At 52.9% G+C, this 16,616-nt stretch overlaps 6 protein-coding genes across 6 annotated transcripts; 2 read left to right on the plus strand and 4 right to left on the minus strand.

Annotated features, from left to right (window-relative positions):
• Window positions 1-42: 42 nt before the first annotated feature.
• LTS14_005392 (uncharacterized protein) lies at window positions 43-2,180 on the minus strand (the record flags this gene model as incomplete). The annotated part of the gene is made up of 3 exons (XM_064838090.1): window positions 43-1,224; window positions 1,304-1,751; window positions 1,801-2,180. 3 exons carry the CDS (start codon window positions 2,178-2,180, stop codon window positions 43-45), a joined length of 2,010 nt encoding a protein of 669 aa, XP_064694175.1.
• Window positions 2,181-3,769: 1,589 nt separating this feature from the next.
• On the minus strand, window positions 3,770-6,977 carry LTS14_005393 (uncharacterized protein; the record flags this gene model as incomplete). The annotated part of the gene is made up of 3 exons (XM_064838091.1): window positions 3,770-4,801; window positions 4,866-5,655; window positions 6,397-6,977. 3 exons carry the CDS (start codon window positions 6,975-6,977, stop codon window positions 3,770-3,772), a joined length of 2,403 nt encoding a protein of 800 aa, XP_064694176.1.
• Window positions 6,978-7,419: 442 nt separating this feature from the next.
• On the minus strand, window positions 7,420-7,737 carry LTS14_005394 (uncharacterized protein; the record flags this gene model as incomplete). The annotated part of the gene is made up of 2 exons (XM_064838092.1): window positions 7,420-7,638; window positions 7,690-7,737. The coding sequence occupies 2 exons, from the start codon at window positions 7,735-7,737 to the stop codon at window positions 7,420-7,422; spliced, it is 267 nt and encodes an 88-aa protein (XP_064694177.1).
• A 251-nt stretch (window positions 7,738-7,988) lies between these two features.
• Window positions 7,989-10,591, plus strand: LTS14_005395 (uncharacterized protein; the record flags this gene model as incomplete). Its single annotated transcript, XM_064838093.1, has 7 exons — window positions 7,989-8,195; window positions 8,252-8,416; window positions 8,469-9,206; window positions 9,275-9,464; window positions 9,592-9,629; window positions 9,885-10,136; window positions 10,196-10,591. The coding sequence occupies 7 exons, from the start codon at window positions 7,989-7,991 to the stop codon at window positions 10,589-10,591; spliced, it is 1,986 nt and encodes a 661-aa protein (XP_064694178.1).
• A 427-nt stretch (window positions 10,592-11,018) lies between these two features.
• On the minus strand, window positions 11,019-12,153 carry cdc16 (the record flags this gene model as incomplete). The annotated part of the gene is made up of 3 exons (XM_064838094.1): window positions 11,019-11,133; window positions 11,191-11,978; window positions 12,034-12,153. The coding sequence occupies 3 exons, from the start codon at window positions 12,151-12,153 to the stop codon at window positions 11,019-11,021; spliced, it is 1,023 nt and encodes a 340-aa protein (XP_064694179.1).
• A 1,358-nt stretch (window positions 12,154-13,511) lies between these two features.
• LTS14_005397 (uncharacterized protein) lies at window positions 13,512-16,170 on the plus strand (the record flags this gene model as incomplete). Its single annotated transcript, XM_064838095.1, has 3 exons — window positions 13,512-13,806; window positions 13,856-14,001; window positions 14,056-16,170. 3 exons carry the CDS (start codon window positions 13,512-13,514, stop codon window positions 16,168-16,170), a joined length of 2,556 nt encoding a protein of 851 aa, XP_064694180.1.
• Between the last annotated feature and the right edge of the window lie 446 nt (window positions 16,171-16,616).

Raw genomic sequence — 16,616 nt, forward strand, 5'->3', positions numbered from 1 at the left:
CATCATTATCCGGCAGCCGCAAGCTTATAGGTGGTCAGGCGATCATGTCGCAGCTTCGTCTTGGGGAAGGAGATGAGTTTCTGCAGTGGGATTTCTAGTTTCATCTGATGCCGCCATGCTTCCTTTGTCGGTCAATGGTACACCTTTCACACTCAGCATGACCCGTGCCTTTGTCAGATGCTTTGGTAGAGGCTGCCGTCCGTCGCTATCCTGGGGTAGGATCTCGTCGCTCATGGGAGCACTTCTGGCTACTCGCAAGACTGTTGAGAAGTCGTTCGCGAAAGACCCGTCGTTCAGGGCTAGTGACAGCAGACCGATGCCGAGCACGACGATAGCAAGCGCTACCGCGGCAGCATATGCTGCCCAGAGAGTCTTGGCTGAGTAGATGTAAATGTTGTGGTACTGCACGTAGGTAACCAGAGCTTTGCCTTGATTGGCTGGTGCGAACGATGAGGTATAGTTAGGTTGCAGATAGTCGTCGGCAAGTAAACTGATGTTAACTTTCTGGAACAGGCCCTCTAGAGTATCCTTGAGGCTTCCTCGCGTTCCTGTCTGAATTTGGTTGGCAACGCCTCGATGCTGCGTCTCGTTGGGTGCGTTGAGTCGGGTTTGCAGACTCGTGAACGTTTCGTTGACACCATTGAACTGAGACACAAATGCCAGATCTCGCGTGTCCATGAGTACCGTTTTCGTTATGCTTGAGTTTATCTGGACACCTGGAGTCTTGACCGCGATATCGTCGCCATATGGATTGCCGAGGAGATAAGAGTAGCCGCCCATTGTGACAGACCCCAAGAGGAGCTGATTGAATGCTTGGGCAATGCTTTGGTAGGAGAGCAATCGAATCAGGTCAGGACCTAGCTCGGAGCGTTGGTCGCGGCGTGCCACTTTTACTGTATGTGCGGTATCAGACTCTTGGCCATCAACATTGAAACATTCCTCGAGCGTGATCGCCGTAGAAGTCAGAGGGCCAACAAAGACGTTGAAACTTTGTATGCCGTTGGTGTAAGTGAACTCGGCGGAGTAGGACGAATTGAGCAGATCGCATTTTAACAACGTCGATCCGGTGAGCCATGCCTGTCGCCCAAGGCACTCTGGCGGCTGGAGACCAGGTATACAGACGTCATCAGCTACCAGATAGCTGTAGATAAGCGAGTCGGAGCCGAAGAAGGTACATGTCTCGCCGGGGACTGACCTAGCGGGCTGGAACTGGAAGTTGAACATCTGAGGCAGCGTTACTACATAGATGGATGAACGTATAGCTCAGAGGCTGGGAGCTCAGCTGCATGGTGAGGTTGCTTGCGTTGGCTGGGCCACTTGGGACAAAGGGCAGTGAGCTATTGCTCCCACCGGTCCATGCAAGGTAGCCAGGAGCATAAGTCCAGTCGGAGACATTGCCCCAGTTGTTGTGGATATTGTTCCATATGCCATCAAGCTCCGGTCCTGTGATATTGTTGCATTGCAAAGAGGGCGCCCAGAAGTCCAGCTTGTACGAAGCATTCGTGGCGCTGCTGGGCGCAGGAATCGACAAAATCTGGCCCTGTGCTGAGACTGCAGCTGCTATGCGCTGCACAGGTTGGCTCGGACCGTTAAAACAAAAGCCGCTTGGACTCTCGGGGATCTGTGCCGCGAAGTCGAGGGTGGTGAAATCGAGGGTGCGTACCGTCGACATGTTTGTGGGGGTTGGTGTTACCGAAGCAGTCTGGACAGACAAAGTGGCTGGAGTTATGATCGATGCGATCGGAATACACCTGCATGGCTGTCAGAAAGTCTCCCACAACTCCGCGGCGACGTGCGTACCACGCGATCAGGGCAATTAGCGCTGGCGTTGTAAACTCCCTCCAGACGCCAAGTGCGAACATTCCTAAGAAGTTGCCGAGCAGAGAGTAGGTCTTGTCGAGGCTACCCAGCGTCGGTCCTCGCTTAGATGTTCTGATAGCTCGCCAAAAGGCCTGGGCGAAAGCGATTGACACAGTGATCATGAGGGCGGATTTGACCAAGAAGGCGAATGCTGTGCCAACAGCCGTGTTCAGTTGTCGACGAGAGACATCAGCACCAATCACACTGAATAGTGTGCCCGTTGGTGCCTCTGTTCCGGAAAGGCTGGCATAGAACAGATGGTGACCAGCTGCTAGCAAGATGCCAACCACCAGTCCAAGAACCATGCCCGTAGGCGCCATCCAGTGCAGCCGGCTGATCCCCACGGTATGTATCGAGATCCAGAATCTATGGTGTCAGAAGGCACAAACTGTACAAGGTCCAGAGGCTGTAAGTAGTACAAATGCTGGAACGCTCCTCATCACCGCATTGTTAATTTCGTCGAATCCCAACCGCGAAGACGCCGCTTAGTTCTATTATCTTCGGTCAGAGATCGTCGAGATTGAGATGCTTTGGTCCGTGTGCTGCCAATTAATGTGCGGGACCTTCAACAAGGCTGGCCCCAATGCTTCCTGGAGCTTAAATGAATGGCGTCGCCTCAAAGGAATTAACTGTAGCTCACGTCTGCGGTGCTTCTCGAATCGCCTCCTGGACGGAGAGTATCCTACGCTCGACATAATACTGACCAGCGGGACTCGTCATGCCTGTGTAGCTAAGATATCTTGCCGCTGGTTGAAATGTTGCACTCATCATTTCATATCAAGTGCTCAGTTTGCCCTACAATAATACAGGGTCAACTTTCGACCTCAGCCTCACCAACTAAATCATACGCTAAGAAAGCTAAATACGGACGAGCTTGTTCGCACGGCACGATCGTCGCATGCTTTAAAGGAGTTCTATGTACTCCGCAATACGAGGCTAGAGACCTAGACACCTTTATAATGGTCAACTGTCGCCCTGCTGTTCCGATGGTAGAACGACGCTCATAGTGGCATGAACTTGATGAACATGGGAGACGATATGGTGCTTCGCATCGTATGTACCCTCTTCATGCTGTGGACAGGATTCGTCTCGTGTGTTCCAAGCAATAGCACGAACAGTATCCGCTGCATGAGTCGACAGGATGCTCAACAGGTTACCGGCAACTACATGAACCTCAATTCCGAGTATAGCGACACACTTGCTCGAGCAGCGCTGACCAGCGACATCACGACTTATTCCGACTCCTTGGCAACATTGATAAACGGCGGATGCGAAGGGCCTGTGCCTGTGAGTGTCACGGCTAGGATCGATTGCTCATCGGGGCTGACGAAACACCCAGCTTGGAACCGCGACATTCGATTCAAGAGTCGCGTTCATGGCCGGCCAAGGCAGTCAGCCACAGCTTCCTTTTCACGCAACAAGGATGTGGTATAACTGCGACACGGTGGCACTTCGATGGCAGACACCGATGCAGCCAGAGCTACTTGCTGGTGTGATCATTATATCCGCCGTCCGTGCTGAGGCTGGGGCACCTTTTCCCTGGCTTATATCGAGGACGTATTCGGAGTTCAACAGTGGCGCGTGGCTAGTCGACTTGGGCTTGCTCCAACCGAATTGCACTGCTTCAAGTAGCAAGAAGACAAGGCGTAGCTTGGCGCCTCGCAAGTGACGAATCACGACGATCCCTTATCCAATTGATCGAGCGCGGCGATGTTTCGTACAGAGAAAGCTCATCAGTGGCGTCTGGTCTCGGAACAGAATATCGACAACGGCGATTCGCCTTCCACACTTGTGCCGACTGTGCTTCACTCGCTCAGTCCAATCAGGGTCACTCAAGAGCAGTCTGATCGCATGAGACATGGCGCATGCACACGCGTATACATGGTCGTGCTGTATTTCCATCCCGCGGTTAGTCCAGGTCGTCGTGGGTACGGACTGCCGTCCAGCTGTGCTCTGACCGCCAAAGCTTACGCCTGATGCCGATACAACCGTTCGATTCACGGACAACATACGCAACAACCCCCTCCTCGAAGACTTCGTCCAGATCCTCCAAGCCTTTACCTTTGGTCTCGCGCACGAACACGAAGCACAACATCCAAGCAACCAGATTCAACCCAGCGTACAGTCCAAAGCTTCCTCGTTCACCAAGATATTGTAGCAGAGTAGGAAACGTCAGACTCAGAGCGGTTGCCCAGATGCTGGCGGTGAAGACGCTGACGCTCATGCCAACGTCACGGACTTGGACGCCAAAGACTTCTGCACCGTACGCGCAAGGCACTGGTCCCATTCCAGGGCTGTACAGCGCACAGAAGATGTATACAGTACTGGCAAGTGCAATCAGTCGTCCGAGTCCATTAGGCAGATTGAAGCTCAAGCTCGCAAGCAGCATGGTCAACGCCATTGGTGGCAAAGACCAGAGAAGCAGGCTACGTCGTCCGAAAGTGTCCATGGCGTACACGGCTGGTAGCGCTCCTAGCCAATTGACGGCACCAAATATGACCGATGCCCACAACGCTGCCAGTGGAGAAAATCCCGAAGATGAGAATATTGTACTCGAGTAAAAGGCGATGATGTTGATACCACAGATTTGTTGGCACACCTGGACAAAGTACGCTGCGTATAGAGCATGTCGATTGCGAGCTATGGTCAGCAGAGCTTTGATACTGCCAGAAAATGACTGCGTACCACCTTCGTCAAGCTTATTGTTGAGGCGATGCGAGACGTAGCCGGAGTATGTCTCAATTGCCGCTTGAAGTTCGGTGTTGCGCAGTCGACTCAAGGATCTGAAAGCTGCAAGATATCGCGACTGCTTCATCTGGTAGGCAGCAGATTCTGGACATGCGTATATGCATAACAGTAGTGGTATAATTGGCACAAGAGGCGCAATCAGCTGCAACCGCCAGATGATCCCGTCGTCGTAGTTATAGAAGGCTACATTCGCCTGCCAATTGTATTAGTCTGAACGTCCGGAATTTCTTATATGGGCCCATATCATCGTGACATACCAAGAAACCATCTAGGATTCCGAAGGCTACAAACATCTGCCAGGTGACGGCCAGGCCACCACGGACATAGGTAGGAGCAGACTCTACTGTAAACACATTCACCACTACTCCGTTCAGTCCAGTCCCTGTACCGAGTACTATCCTGAAGAAGAGAAGCCATTGCCAGGAAGTACTGCTTGCAGAACCAACGTTTCCGACCAGGCATAGCACAGTGGCCGAAAATATAGCGCCACGACGGCCGAGAGTCTCACATAGAGGACCGGCAAGCCACGCGCCGAAAACAGCCTGACCAAGAAAGAGTCCGCAATTGATGAGTCCAAGCACAAGTGTGCCACGATTACTTGCGGGATCAAGGCCGAGCGCTTTGGGTAGGTACAGGTTCGCTCCGTTCATGCCAGTCTGTGCCCATCCTTGCTCAATGGCACCGAGCGCGCAAACGAAAATGGTGAAGTAAAGTGCTCGAGGTTGCGACCATTTGTGAGACGTCTCTCGATTCAAAGCCTCCACATCCTCGTCCGTCAGATGAGCACTTTGGCGATCGCCTTGAACGAGCGCTGCTGCTTTTTGGAAGACGTCGTCGTACTGCTGTAGACCATGGCTGTGTGTGAAGTACGTAACATCGTCCACAGCCTCCCGGGAAGTCGTACCTGTCAAAGACTGAGTTTGAGAAATGCACTCGACTTCTTCCGCAAGGAACACGTCATCATTCTGGTGCTCATTGCGAGCCTTCGGCATGCTCGATCCTCGTGGATGTGACTTGGCTGTGTCGTCCGAGAGATCTGTTGTTCCGCTGGCTCGGCAAGATCGTAGTGCAAAGCAAGTGTGCGAAGCGAAGAGTGAAGGTGATGAAATGTGGAGCACTCTGCACGGGCCTTCTATGACCCAAGATAGGCTCTAATTCGTCCCTATGCTACATCTTACCAGCCCTTCACTAAAGGTTAATTTGGTATGTTGTGGCGATGTGTTGTTGTGCAGCACTTACAAACACGAAATTTTGCCTCAGCATGCACATTGAGGATCAGTAGCAATTACGAATGGGGCATGGCCTCGCTACATACTAGCGAGGCCTACTGAAGCATCAGGTGTAAGTGTCCATACGTTGAGACTTGTATGCAGCCAGTACATTTTGAGCGAGCAAGGATGAGGGTAGTTGCTTGCTCAAGACTATTCCAACTTTCTACATTAACCCAGTCCCAATCTCCGTGCGCGCACACAGTACTACATTACATCAACCGAAAGCCCAGAAACCATGTTGCTCTTAACGCAACAGTGCAGCAGCGGACAGTGCATCAACGCCCACACTATCCCTTGAAATCAGCCGCTCTTATGTGCCATAATATCCTTGACAATAACGACAACAAAGCTATGATTGCTCAAAATCTAGCCACTTGGCATGCACGTGTTTGAGCCAGTCACTACGCATCTTCTGGTGCTCCTTTGGTACCAGCAAGGTGTTCTCCTTCTACTCCAACAATGTTATGGATTCTCCTCGGTAGGTGAAGCCACACTCATCCCCTGTGTGGTGGCTTACTGAGCAAGTGACGCGGTCTCTTGCTTGAAAACATCAATCTTGTGTCTTATCACTTGAGGGCCGCGCCCTAAAGCCTTGACCTCCTTAACAATACCTCTAGGCACTCCATTCATCGTTGCGGTGCGGGTGTTCAACTTTTCAAGCTCGATTTCGTTGCCGTTGATGGTTTGTGTATGGGCGGTAGAAACTTTCTTGGACTGGTCAAGCTTCTTCAGGATCCTTGACTGATCGATGCAGATGCTATCGATATTCTTGCCGATACTCTGAAGCGCTTTGCTCAGCTCCGAGATGTCCGTGCGAACAGGATTGCCGAACCATCCCTCCCAGGATGCAGGCTGCCGCTTCGAGGCTGTATCATCTCCAGCCGTCTGCTCAGTCTCAGGACGTTCATCGACAGACCCTGGGCCAGTATCAGCATTTCTGACGCTTCCAACTCCGGTCTCAACGCTGTTGGCCATGCTGCTATACTTCGTCCTCTTTTGCAACGTCTTCAATGTATTCCCTGTTGGTTGGCTTTTGGGTCCCGTCGGAGCTCGAAGAATCTCTTGGTGATCCTGCATTGGTATTCCGTGTATCAACATGTTGATTTCGCTGACATTTATTCGTCCAGCTCATGGTTTGCTACAGCATCGCAGTGCGTCTACATCTGAGCACCACGGAAGTCCCAAGACAAGGCACTGCGGAGAGCCACTGTTTGATGCCTCTCGTCTATTGTATCGATGGTCTCAGCGTGAGACCTGCCGTATAAGATTGATAAAGTGGCCAAACAAACTTGGGTAGTGCCATGCTGGAAGATAAAGACAGCTTAGCAACCTTGGCCCGCATTCCTGCTGCCATCAAGCAAGATAGCGAGCTTTTATCGTGGGGCCAATTGACAGGGTCTGAAGGGCGTCTTTGTGCTAGATACGTCGCAACCTATACGCGCCTGAGATGACTGTGTTGGCGCGGCAGGACAGTTGGTGCGGATCAATGCCTGGTTTCCGCGTCCTGCATGCAGGCAAGGCAACTCATGGCCACAAAGCATCATAGATCTCGCAAGACCATAGCCACGGCATGTCGAGCATCTTCTAGCTGTTCATCAGTGCCATCGGCGTGCGCCACCTTGACTTCAGCATGCAGTTCCACAAGATCCTTGGCTCGTTTGAGGTCGGCATCATCTTCTTGTAGAGTCGTGCCCGCTTCAGCAGTAGGATCGCCGCCACTCCTTTGTGCGTTGACTAATGCAAGTGCAGATTTAGGATCCTGCAAGGTTTGATCAGCACTGAGTTTGCGGTGTTATAGAGGCATACTCACTGCGATGTACAGCGTTGTCAAATCTGACAACATCTCTGTGACCTTCATGATGGCCATGAACAGTCTATCTAGGTGATGATGAGAACTTGAACGGTGCTGTGCCTCCCTGATCGATTTACATGTAGACGAGAGAGCATAGTTTGAGGTTGCATCGCCAACGCCGCATTCCGTACATGCCTCAGGTTTGTGCAAGCTCGCGACTTCGAGCTCAAGCTCACGCGACCTTCTTCCACTACACTGACTAAAGGACCCTTCACCGGTCGATACTACATTGTGCCATTGGCACACCAGTCGACGCCATGTCAGGCAAGCTCACAACAGATGTCGATAAGCGGCTGCTTCGTACGACAAAGTTCCCGCCCGAATTCAATATGAAGGTTGACATGAGCAAGGTCAATATACCGGTGATCAAGAAGTGGGTCAGCGATGAGATTGAGCGGATACTGGGTAGCGAGGACGACGTGGTAACGGACACAATCTTCAACCTTGTAGAAGGTCCTAAATATGTAAGCCTATAGCCTCCAGACAGCTCGTATGTACAGAGACGCTGACCATACATCAGCCAAATATCAAAGAGCTGCAGATCAGTCTCAATGGCTTCCTCGACAAGGAGGCACCGAAGTTCTGCGAGTGTTTGTGGAAGTTGTGCATCAGCGCCCAGGACAATCCAGCAGGCATACCGAAAGAGCTGCTAGAAGCGAAGAAGATGGAGCTCATACAGGAGAGGGTGAGTTCGGCAGTCAAGATCTCAGTTGGCAGTGGTACTAACTATGCTGCAGCTCGAAGAAGACAGAGCACGGGAAGAAGCTCGCAGGCGCCAGGAAGAGGACCGCGAACGCGACCGAGACATAGCACGTGCCCGAGACCGAGAGCGCAGAGAGCGTGATGAGCGCAGCAGAGGTAGAGGTGGACGCTACGGTCGCGACTCCGACCGCCGTCCGCCACGCAGAGACTCACGATCACCACCTCCCAGACGCCGTGACGGTGACGACTATTACAGAGACCCTCCTCCTCGAATCGACTCCTACGTCCCCAGCCGAGACCGCCGCGATACCGATAGACCTCCCCGCCGCCGCCGCTCTCCCTCCCGCGATCGCACCCGCTCTCCACCACCACGACGTAAGCGTCGTAGCACCTCTTCACCCTCACGATCACCGCCAAGACGTAAGCGACGTGACAGCGGAGAGGATCGATCGAGGTCCCGAGACCGTGGCGAGAAGAGTAGCAAAGCTAAGCGCGGTGATACAGACCGCAGATCGCGTTCACCTCACAGACGCCGCTCACGTTCGCCTAGACGTCACCACCGTCGCCGTAGATCCTCGAGTCCTGCCGGCCGAAGCCGCTCTCCTCCTCCGAAACGTCACCGACGTTCCTCCCGCTCCCGCTCGCATTCGTCTTCACGCAAGAAGCGTGTCTCCACTGATGGCCGCGATCTGCTCGCCAAGACCAAGCGTGATGAGCCAAGGCTGAGTCGCGAGCCGTTAGAGGCCGAGCCGACAAATGGCGGTGCTGAAGAGGTGGGTTCTGACTAATACCACTACGTAGAGTATATACTACATGTAAAACACTTCGCTGACCATATCAGTGCCATTTCTCCTTTCTTGGTGCCGCGATCCAACACGCACAGCGAACTTCAGCTGCTCCTGCTCAACGACAGGAGCAAAACACTTCGGATCTTGCGAACTTGGCAAAAGCCAATGTGCTCCGCGCTAAGCTGCTGAACAGTTCATTTCTCCTCGAGAAGAGACGTCGGGATAGTGTCATTTCGTCTGCTGGTAAGTCATGAATTCCGATTGTTTCTACGCCAGCGCATGGCACGTTTGACGTATGGAATGGAGCGGTAGTAGGCAGTAGGATATGGGTACGTACGAAGTGAATGGTAGCCAGGTTAATGTATCTCAGCGATTGGCAAATCAGCTCACGATAATGGCGGCGTTCAAGTAAGCACTAGCCAATGCAGCCTACAATCTGTGTGCTACGTCGCTGTACGGTATGCTAGTGTATCAGAACCCTATTCCATGATATGATAAAACCTTTACCATCTGTGTGGCATCGGGCACACTCCGGTTGAAGATTGCAGTAGAGCTGTCCGCGGTCTAGCCAAGGCCCCGCTACTGACGTACATGAATCCTAGCTACAGCTTGAATTGAGCACGTTCAACAAAACAATTCTTCTCTCTGCTGTACATATTGCAGAGCATCCCACATTTAACACAACAAATCACCAAATTCACAATGGACAAACTCAAGAGCATGTTCAAGGGCGACAAGGGCGGTGAGGAGTCTTCTCACGGTCAACAGGCCTCCCACCAGCAGCCAATAGGCGGTGGTAGCTCAGCAGCGCCTGCAACAGGCGGCAGCGGCAGCGGTGCTATCCCAGAGGGTGTGGTCCTCCACACCACTCTCGGCGACATCACCATCGCCTTGTTCAAGGACCAGACCCCAAGGGTAAGAACTGACCAGTATACCATTGACTCCCGGGACAGAGCTAACGTCCCAACCCACAGACCTGCAAGAACTTCGCCGAGCTCGCCCGCACAGGCAAGTACGATAACGTCATCTTCCACCGCATCATCTCCGGCTTCATGATCCAGGGCGGTGACCCCACTGGCACCGGGCGCGGCGGCAGCTCAATTTACGGCTCCAAGTTCGAGGACGAGTTCGTGCCCTCGCTCCGCCACGAGGACAAGGGTACTCTATCTATGGCCAACAGCGGTCCCCGAACCAACGGCTCGCAGTTCTTTATCACGCTGGGTCCTACACCACACTTGAACGGAAAGCACACTGTTTTCGGACATGTGGCGCAGGGTATGGATGTTGTAGATAAGCTTGGTGCGGTCAGGGTTGGTGCTGGAGATAGGCCCGTCAACGAGGTCAAGATTGAGAGGTGCTCTGTCTTGTAGGGAGCAAGTTTACCGTGTGCAAACGAGGACAGGATGTGCTGGTGGTGCTTTCTGCTTAGCGCTGTAACGAGGTACATGATGCAAAAGTCGACTCGAGACATTGCGATTCTGGGTCATCATTGATCGTTGCTTCACCAATTCTTCTTTGTGTGGCATACAGGTCCAGCCTGTTCAGTCCTGCTGTATCGCATTTCTTTTTGCGCGCATGGGCCATGGCATGCTTGCGCGCTAGTAATGGCGTGCTCGGCTGGCTCGACTCCCTCGCACTCTTACCCCTTGGCTCGCCATCAGCTCGGCCTCGGCGGCAATGCTCGATGCACAATACACTTGTTAGCGCGGGCGAATAGGTCAGAGCATCGAGTGTTCAGATGCTGACGGCTTAGTTTTCATCGTGAACTGTCAAGTTCGCTAAGGCTCATACAATCCCTCACTTGGCATGCTGTATCATCTGCTCATACAGATCGCTAGGGATCTTGCGGGCAAAGTTGACAGTATAGTCGATCACCTTGCGTGCGCGCAGCGGCTTGAAGTCGGGCTTCGGGCTGTGTTGCATGGTCAGTGGGGTGAAACATGGCATGAGCCTTCCGCACCAGACCTACCTCGAACTGTTCAATAGCGTGTCTCGGACCAAAACCAATTGCGCCACAATACACAGCAGATTCAAGTGGGGCCCGTAAGCAAGCAAGAAGTCCCAAAGTAGCAGTACCTCGGGTAGTGGTGGCGTGCATGCACAAAGTGTTAGCACACTCGGAAAAGCATAGATCTCGGCTTTCATGCCCTTGCTCAGCAGATGTGAGGACAGCTTGGGATCAACCAGGGCCAGGATCTGATCTACGAGCGCTAGACCTTTATGCACACCTTCCATGCTACCTCGAACGTAGCCTGGGCATTCGTGAGTAATGAAGCGGTCGAAAGCAGCGAAGGCTTCTGCCTCGCTCCGTGCCGTGTAGAGGAATGGAGCAGCTAGGACGTTCATGCCTTGAACGTAGCCTACGGAGCCCGAGCTCTCGCCACCAGCCTCTGAGCCTTCGGTCCCTGTGACGGAGCCACGGGTATGTCGTGTGCTGACCGAAGCAGGCGAGTGGAACATGTTATCAGTTCCGTCGAGACTCTTGGGTATGCCGAGAGTTGGCGGCGACATCCAGCCATTGACGCGTGATTCGTGTGCGTCCTGAAGCTTCCATGCTATGGCGTTGAGAACGCGTGTGAGACTGTTCTCCGTCACGCGTCTGCGGAAGAGAGGATCTGTTGTCAAAGTTCGAAAAGTGTCATTGCGGATTTTGGCGTAGGCTGGTGAGGCGCCTTGGCGGACGAGGTCCAGATATGTGTCTGTTCGCATTGGTGGTGCATTGAGGAGGATTAGCCATACATGGATTCGCAGCTCTGACTGTGAAGGATATTAACACTGATAGCAAACAGGTGCGAAGATACGTGCTTCTCACCATGCCATCGCTATTCGACGGTATGCCATCCAGCAGTACCACTCGGCGCAGCTCCTCTAGCCCAGCAACAAGGTTGCCATTTGCGGGCCCCTTTTGCAGGAAGAGATCAAGATGTGTCATCATTTGAGGAGGAAGAGCATCTCTGATAGTTCGTATCACTTCCTAATGTGCATCGAGAAAAGACTGATGTACGTAGACAAGTGTTTATGTTGTTGTGCAGTCAAGTCATGCTCGTCACGTGATGTTGACTTGCCTCAGGCATCAGCATTTTTGGCTGCCATAAAGCCTCGTCTCACTCCACAAATCTCTATTGAATTCATACTACAGCGATATCATGCGTACCAAACGTCTTCTCGATGCTGTCTTTGAGCATCTGGCCGGAGGTCGGTCCGTAACGTCGATCATGGCACTTTACGGAGCGAACACGGCAAAACTTACTACTCTTCTGACGCTCTGACGGGCTGCGACGCAACTTTTCACTTTCTCACCAACAGAACACTGTACTCTGGCGGGGCAAGCGCGATTATATGTGACCGGGAATGACGCAGCGTACCACGAACGGTAGCGCCGAGCATCGCTCTAGTACCCGCAACCAAATCAATCGTACTGGAAGACGCTGTGTCTTGTTGTTACCGCAGAACAGACGGGTCGTGTACTGAGTGGTGTGTGCGAAGTCGAAATAGGGCTCGCAAAGCACGTCTTCAGAAACCGCGCTGATTGGCTTCAGATGCATGCCGAACGTCACCCCAAAAATGCGGCCGAAAACAAATGGTCCCACACAACTCCCTCCGTAGTCCCAGACCCCTGCGATGTCGTGATTCTTAGCGAGACGCAAGTAGCATGGTCCGGGACTGGGCATCGTGCTACACCCGCCGACGACGATGCCGCTTGCTCCACCACCACGTAATTATCACATATTCTGCAGAACGTGGCAGATTAGCCTCAACGAATATGAGATAGTTGCGAGGCTGTAATCGAGACCTTTCCACGCCGCTACACACCCGTCACGCCTTGATTGACACCTTCGGTCATCCTGTTGAGTATTCCTGCAAGCCATATGCATGGCCACTCCAACTTACCGTCCCCATGATCGACAACGCAGCTACACACCAATAAGTGAGATCCTACCGAACAACCGCCCCTCTGGCCTCTTGATCTGAGTGCTGGACTGATCTAGTCTCCCGAAAGGCTCGCGACGTTTGCTTTTGGTTGCGTGCTCGTTCACTTCCGGACCGGACGGCGTAGCTCAAAGCCTTGCTGCACACGACCCTTGTCACGCCATAGTCTATCTTGTTCTCGCTCACAGGCTCGACCTCCCAGACGTGCGTCGCTCGTTTGTGGCGCTCTAGCCGCACATCGCCTGCGAGCAGCCATCTCCGGCACACCTTGACTTCCTTGAGTTAAAGACAAGGATATTCGCGTGGTGAGACCCAAGACCTCGGAATCTTACTTTCGAGTTACGATCCTTCATCTACAGCATGGCCTCAAGCGTGCCGATGTCGACGAAAGTCGGCCATGGTTTGGCCAAGGTGCTCGGCATCAAGCTTGACTATCGCAATCCTACTGGCGCCGACCCTGTCACTCGCGGAGAGTCGACGTACTCAATCGAAACCGCCGACAGCTACACAGAAGCCGAGCCTACATCTCTGGAATGGCTCCAATCCATCACGCCAACCGGGAGTGACTGCTTGCACTACGTGAAGAGCCTTTTCCCATTCGTGCACTGGCTGCCTTTCTACAACACAACATGGCTCGCAGGAGATCTTGTCGCTGGTAGGAGCGGTCTACCTAGCTTGCGATCGTATTCTGACAGTACTACTAGGTATCACCATCGGCGCTGTGGTCGTCCCGCAGGGCATGGCTTACGCACAACTCGCTGCGCTTCCCGTTGAATTCGGCTTGTACTCCTCCTTCATGGGCGTGTTGATCTACTGGTTCTTTGCGACTTCCAAGGACATTACAATCGGGGTAAGTCTTGTGATCCGCACTGTTGGGACGGAACGTGACTAATACATCCCCCAGCCCGTCGCCGTCATGTCTACTGTTACTGGCAACATCGTCCTCGCCGCAGCAAAAGCTGATCCCAGCGTACCAGGACACGTCATTGCTTCGGCACTGGCAGTCATCGTAGGCGGCGTCACATGTGGTCTTGGGCTTCTGCGTCTGGGATGGCTGACCGACTTCATCTCTCTCGCATCGATCTCCGCTTACATGACTGGGTCAGCCATCAGCATCGCCGCCGGCCAGGTTCCAACAATGCTAGGACAAAGAGTGAAGGGCAAGACACCCTTCGACACCCGGGCACCAACGTACAAAGTGATAATCAACACACTGAAATATCTGCCGGATACCAGGATCGATGCTGCGCTGGGCTTGACTGCTCTGGCTATGCTCTACATCATCCGATTCGTCTTCAACACGCTTGTAAAACGGCAACCCGCCCGCAGGAAGCTTTGGTTCTTCTTGAACACGCTCCGAACCGCATTCGTCATCCTACTGTATACCCTTATTGCTTGGGCGGTCAACCGACACCTGAACAAGAAAGTGGCATCGAAACTATCGCATTTCGCCATCCTTGGACACGTGCCTCGCGGTTTTCAGGACGCCGGCGTGCCAGTCATGAACAAGCGAGTGATCGATCTCTTCGTCAGCCAAATACCCGTCTCGGTCATTGTTGTGCTCATCGAACATATCTCGATCGCCAAGTCCTTTGGGCGTGTTAATAACTACACCATCAACCCATCTCAGGAATTGATCGCTATCGGCGTCACGAATTTGCTGGCGCCTTTCCTCGGCGGTTATCCAGCGACTGGTTCTTTCTCCCGCACTGCGATCAAGTCCAAAGCTGGTGTTCGCACGCCTCTGGCTGGTCTCATCACTGCGATCGTGGTCCTGATTGCCATCTATGCTCTTCCGGCTGTCTTCTACTACATCCCCAAGGCAGCACTCGCAGCAGTCATTATCCACGCTGTGGGTGATCTGATTACACCACCAAACGTCGTCTACCAGTTCTGGAGAATCTCGCCGCTTGAGGTCATCATCTTCTTTGCGGGTGTCTTCGTCACCGTCTTCTCCTCCATCGAGGATGGTATCTACACGACGATCTGCACTTCCCTGGCACTTTTCTTGTGGCGTGTGTTCAAGGCTAAGGGACGCTTCCTTGGCAGAGTCAAGGTGCACTCGGTAGTAGGTGATCATGTTTTGCAGGGCGGTGACCCTAAGCACGCACCTGCACCTGACAATGACCCGGATACCTCATACAGGAACATCTACATTCCCATCGAGCACGAAGACGGCTCAAATCCCGAGGTTCAAGCAGAACACCCATATCCTGGCGTCTTTATCTACAGATTCTCGGAAGGCTACAACTATCCCAATGCCAACCACTATCTCGATACAATGGTTGAAGAGGTCATGCGGGTGTGCAAGCGGACTAACGCAGCTAGTTTTCCAAGACTTGGTGACCGACCGTGGAATAACCCTGGTACAAGCAGGTCGGGTAAAGAGGAGAGAGCAGAGGATCACAGACCAACGCTTAAAGCCATCATTCTCGACTTCTCTTCCGTCAATAATGTGGATATCACTTCGGTGCAGCACTTGATCGATGTTCGCAACCAGCTCGATCGCTACAGTCAACCCGAGCGAGTACAGTGGCACTTTGCCTGCATCAACAACCGCTGGACCAAACGAGCCCTTGTCTCCGCTGGTTTTGGCTATCCGTCGCCCGATGATCAAGACACAGGCTTCCATGCCTGGAAACCAGTCTTCAGCGTGGCCAACATCGGTGGCGCCGCAGCCGACGCAGAAGCCGCTGCTAACCGTAGAGAGATGAAGCTACACCAACAGCGCGACGTCGAAACCGGACGAAACGGTGTCAGCCAGCGCGATGTGGACAGCATTGGTGAGGACAGCGATCAAAGCCGCGCCAGCTTCGAAAAGCAATTGCGGACATACAAGTCCGGTCAGAGCGCCAGGATTGCTGTGGTACAAGGGCTGAACCGTCCTTTCTTCCACATCGACCTTACGAGTGCTTTGCAGAGTGCTATTTCCACCTCCGAGTTGTCAGGTCCGAAACCTGAGGGTCCGCCTGAGACCTCTGCTGCGGTTGTGGTCGAGGACGAAGTAGTGAAGACGTAATTTCTGTATTTGTTCATAGTACACGATACGCATCCATTGGAGTCGATTTGCAGATGTCTTTGAAGGAAGTGAACGGCAGTGCAATTGTATAGACAAGTCACAAGATGGTTTGAATCGCTATCACCTGCCATGTCTCTGTCTCGTGTCACACGTAACCTGTTTTAGGGCAATGTCAGCCTTGTCAGACTTGGCGAGGCATTGAACCGCCTCACCTCGTGGAGCTCTGTTCCAGCTTCTAGACCTCGCACATTTCTATAGCACAATTATCATCCATTAGTTGGCCTGCAACACTATACCTCTGTTATCGACACGCTCGCAAGTTGAGAAAGAAATCGCATTGGTCACCAGGGTGTTCAATCCAGTAGCCACGCCGAATATTGTGTGGCGCAGGGCCGAAGCATAACCTTGAAGACCATCATCAAAGCAACACTACCTTACCACAACTT

This window comes from Recurvomyces mirabilis (genome assembly GCF_035927965.1).
Source record: "Recurvomyces mirabilis strain CCFEE 5264 chromosome Unknown scaffold_13, whole genome shotgun sequence".
NCBI classification, from domain to species: Eukaryota; Fungi; Ascomycota; class Dothideomycetes; order Mycosphaerellales; family Teratosphaeriaceae; genus Recurvomyces; species Recurvomyces mirabilis.